This window comes from Arachis ipaensis, chromosome B02, assembly GCF_000816755.2.
Source record: "Arachis ipaensis cultivar K30076 chromosome B02, Araip1.1, whole genome shotgun sequence".
Lineage (NCBI taxonomy): Eukaryota > Viridiplantae > Streptophyta > Magnoliopsida > Fabales > Fabaceae > Arachis > Arachis ipaensis.
The window spans coordinates 107,948,527-107,951,412 of record NC_029786.2 but is presented as its reverse complement, the minus strand read 5'-3'; the positions used below and the strand labels follow the sequence as shown (position 1 = coordinate 107,951,412).

Here is a 2,886-nt window from a genome sequence, read left to right as displayed (position 1 = left end):
TTTTAGCCTCTTTTTCTTCTCCATTATTAAGTTGTTGTTGTTGTTGTTGTTGTTCATTTTCTCCATTGATAATGTTGTTGATGATGATGGACCCTCCACCATTGCTGATGATCCTCCTTGTTTCATTTCTATTCCTTATTATTAACAAATTATAATAATATAATACTAGTAGTAGTAGTAAATAATAGTAACTATACATAGTGATAATAATAATAATTAGGGTTTAAATTGCAATTGGAGCCTAAGCAAAATCATATATACATAACATATAGTGAAAGTGTGATAGTATTGCTTGTACCTCAAGTTACTATTCATATATGAAAACGAAAATGGACTCTAGAGTTTACATGCTATATATAATAATAGTCAAATTATAGGAAACATTTCAAGTGCACTGAGAATACCGGTGCTTCAGTTGTTTTAACCATTGATCTGAATTATAAAAAATATATATAACATATATTAATTGAAATCAACGGTTAAAACAACTGGTGCGCACACTGGTACTCCCCGGTGCACTTGAAATGTTTCTCAAACTATATATGGTTTAGAAGAAGAATATTATTGTTATTACCTGGGAAAGGGTTGGTGTAGGTATAGTTGTAGAGGAAGCTGAAAGAAGAATCAGGTCGAGGAACAAAGGATCTAGTGCTGCCATTATTATTCCAATCCATGGATATATCTCTATCTTTTGAGCTTGACACTTCAAATATTAGAACTCAAACACTTTCACTTTCTTGGCTTGTTCTTGGTATGTGATGTCTCTCTTAGCTTAATTCATATATTCCCTTTAACTTGGATCCTACTGTTTGTTTCTAAACAGAAGAATTTATCTATGTTATATAAAGGGGCCACACTCAATTGGGAATGGACCACAAAACCAAGGAAGAAAGATAGATAGATTAGATATCTGAGAAGGAAGCAACCAAAGCTTCTATTCCCTCTCTTTTTAGACCGCCCTATCTTAAAATAAACCACCCAATATAATAATAGTTATAGTAGTTTCAAATCTAAATTTAGGTTTTAAGTTAAGTATTTCTAAATTTTTTTATTAAATTAGACGATTTTATAATTTAATATAACTTTGTGTTTTTTAGTAAATATCTATTTTGATTTTTAATTATTTGTTTGAACATTATTAGAAAATTTATTTTTTATTGGTCATTTATTTTGCTTTTAGTGACAATAAAAAAAGCCACTAATATATTTATCTATAATTAGATGTTAGTCGTCTTATAATTTATCGTTAAAAAATTTTAGCAGCAATTGTATAATTATCAATAAAAGTTTTTTTAGTAGCGGCAAAAAATATATGATTATCATCGCTAAAAGGTTTTAGCAGTAATTGTATAATTGTATAAAAAACCTTTTTAATAACCGTAAAAATATATAATTGTCATTGTAATATATAATAATAATGACAAATATATAATTGCTGCAAAAATATATGTTAAATAAGATATATAATAGTTATTATATTATTATCATTAAAAATTATTTTTTTAAGTGAAAAAACAATATCCTTTTTCACAATTCAAAATTCTCTAATCGATCATCAATCACTCAATTAATTGGTCTAAAAAACGATTTTTCATACATCAACAAATTACAATATATAAAACCACTTAAACTAATTATTTAAATTATTAGTAGTTACACGTTTTATCTTTGAAAGAAATGATGAAGTACTAGAAATAGTATTAACTTTTTTTTGTTGTTGGATTTGGCTAAGTTGGTAGTGGGGTTTTAGGGGGCAACAAAGTTACAGTGTTAAATGCAGTAAGAGAGAGAGAGAGAGGACAATAGTCAATAGGAACGGACAAGGCGTGAAAAAGGGGAGGAGGCATATGTCAGTTGGCCCCCCCTTCTTTGGCTGCCCTTCTTCCCCCTCACCCTCTCATCCTTCCATGCCTTGCCAGGGACCATTTTTTATTTCTCATTTCTCATTTCTTTTGGCTTTTGAATACATACATGGATGCAAACCTAACCCTACTTTTCATTCAACTTTAGTTAATCAAATATGAATCCTACATTTTTAATTCACTAAGATATATATATCTGTTAGAAACAAGAGACTAAATTGGAGGAAGAATTTGTGTATTATTGAATGTAATTAAATTGTCTATTCAAGTTGTCAGAATGATACAATATAGAAGAGTATTTATAGATGCTAAAAGAATCGTAATAATAAAGACGTAATATTCTATAATAAATATTCAGATATACTAAATAATTCTAATTGATGTTAATTATATTCTAACAATATCAACCTATTGTATTATCCTATATTCATAGTAGAAACTTACGTGCAGTTGACATGAAGTCATAACTGAGAATAGTTAGATAAAAATTTAATCAAATTAATCAAATTATTTAACTGTTCTCAACTATCAATTTCATGTAAAATCAACCGCACGTGACTTTTCACTGTAATTCTAAGTTATTGTATATTTTCACGTAGAAATATTTTTATCTTTATAATCAATTCATAAGTTATCCAATTAAGTTTGTTTATTTACTTGTCATACCTTTACCCTAAATTATTCATCCTTCTATTCTTTAGTTCTATCTATCTAGTTTGACCAAATTGGTGGCAAAGATCATCATATATTAACTCATTTTTATGTGTTAGAGAGTAAATTCTTTACTAGCCGGATAAAGATTAAATATGAATAACATTAAAATAAATTTACTAAAATTAAAATCATTATTTTATGATTAGCTTTATGGTAATTCTTTTATCATTCTATCAATATCTTTCATTATAATTTTTTATGTATAATAGTAGAATATTAAAAATGTTAAAATGACCCTCCTCTCAAATTACAACTAAGATGATTTTTTTAAGGTAAGTCCAATAATAACACACACTGTATATCATGCAGA

At 27.4% G+C, this 2,886-nt stretch overlaps 1 protein-coding gene across 1 annotated transcript in view; it reads right to left on the bottom strand.

The window, feature by feature from the left end:
- The window catches only part of LOC107628062 (putative homeobox-leucine zipper protein ATHB-51), a 2,071-nt gene extending 1,144 nt beyond the window's left edge, over window positions 1-927 (bottom strand). Inside the window, 3 exon segments of the mRNA XM_021116727.1 lie at window positions 1-3; window positions 5-134; window positions 575-927. The exon segment at window positions 1-3 is cut by the window's left edge and continues 208 nt beyond it. Coding sequence (XP_020972386.1) covers window positions 1-3; window positions 5-134; window positions 575-674 — 233 coding nt within the window. The 5' untranslated portion in view covers window positions 675-927.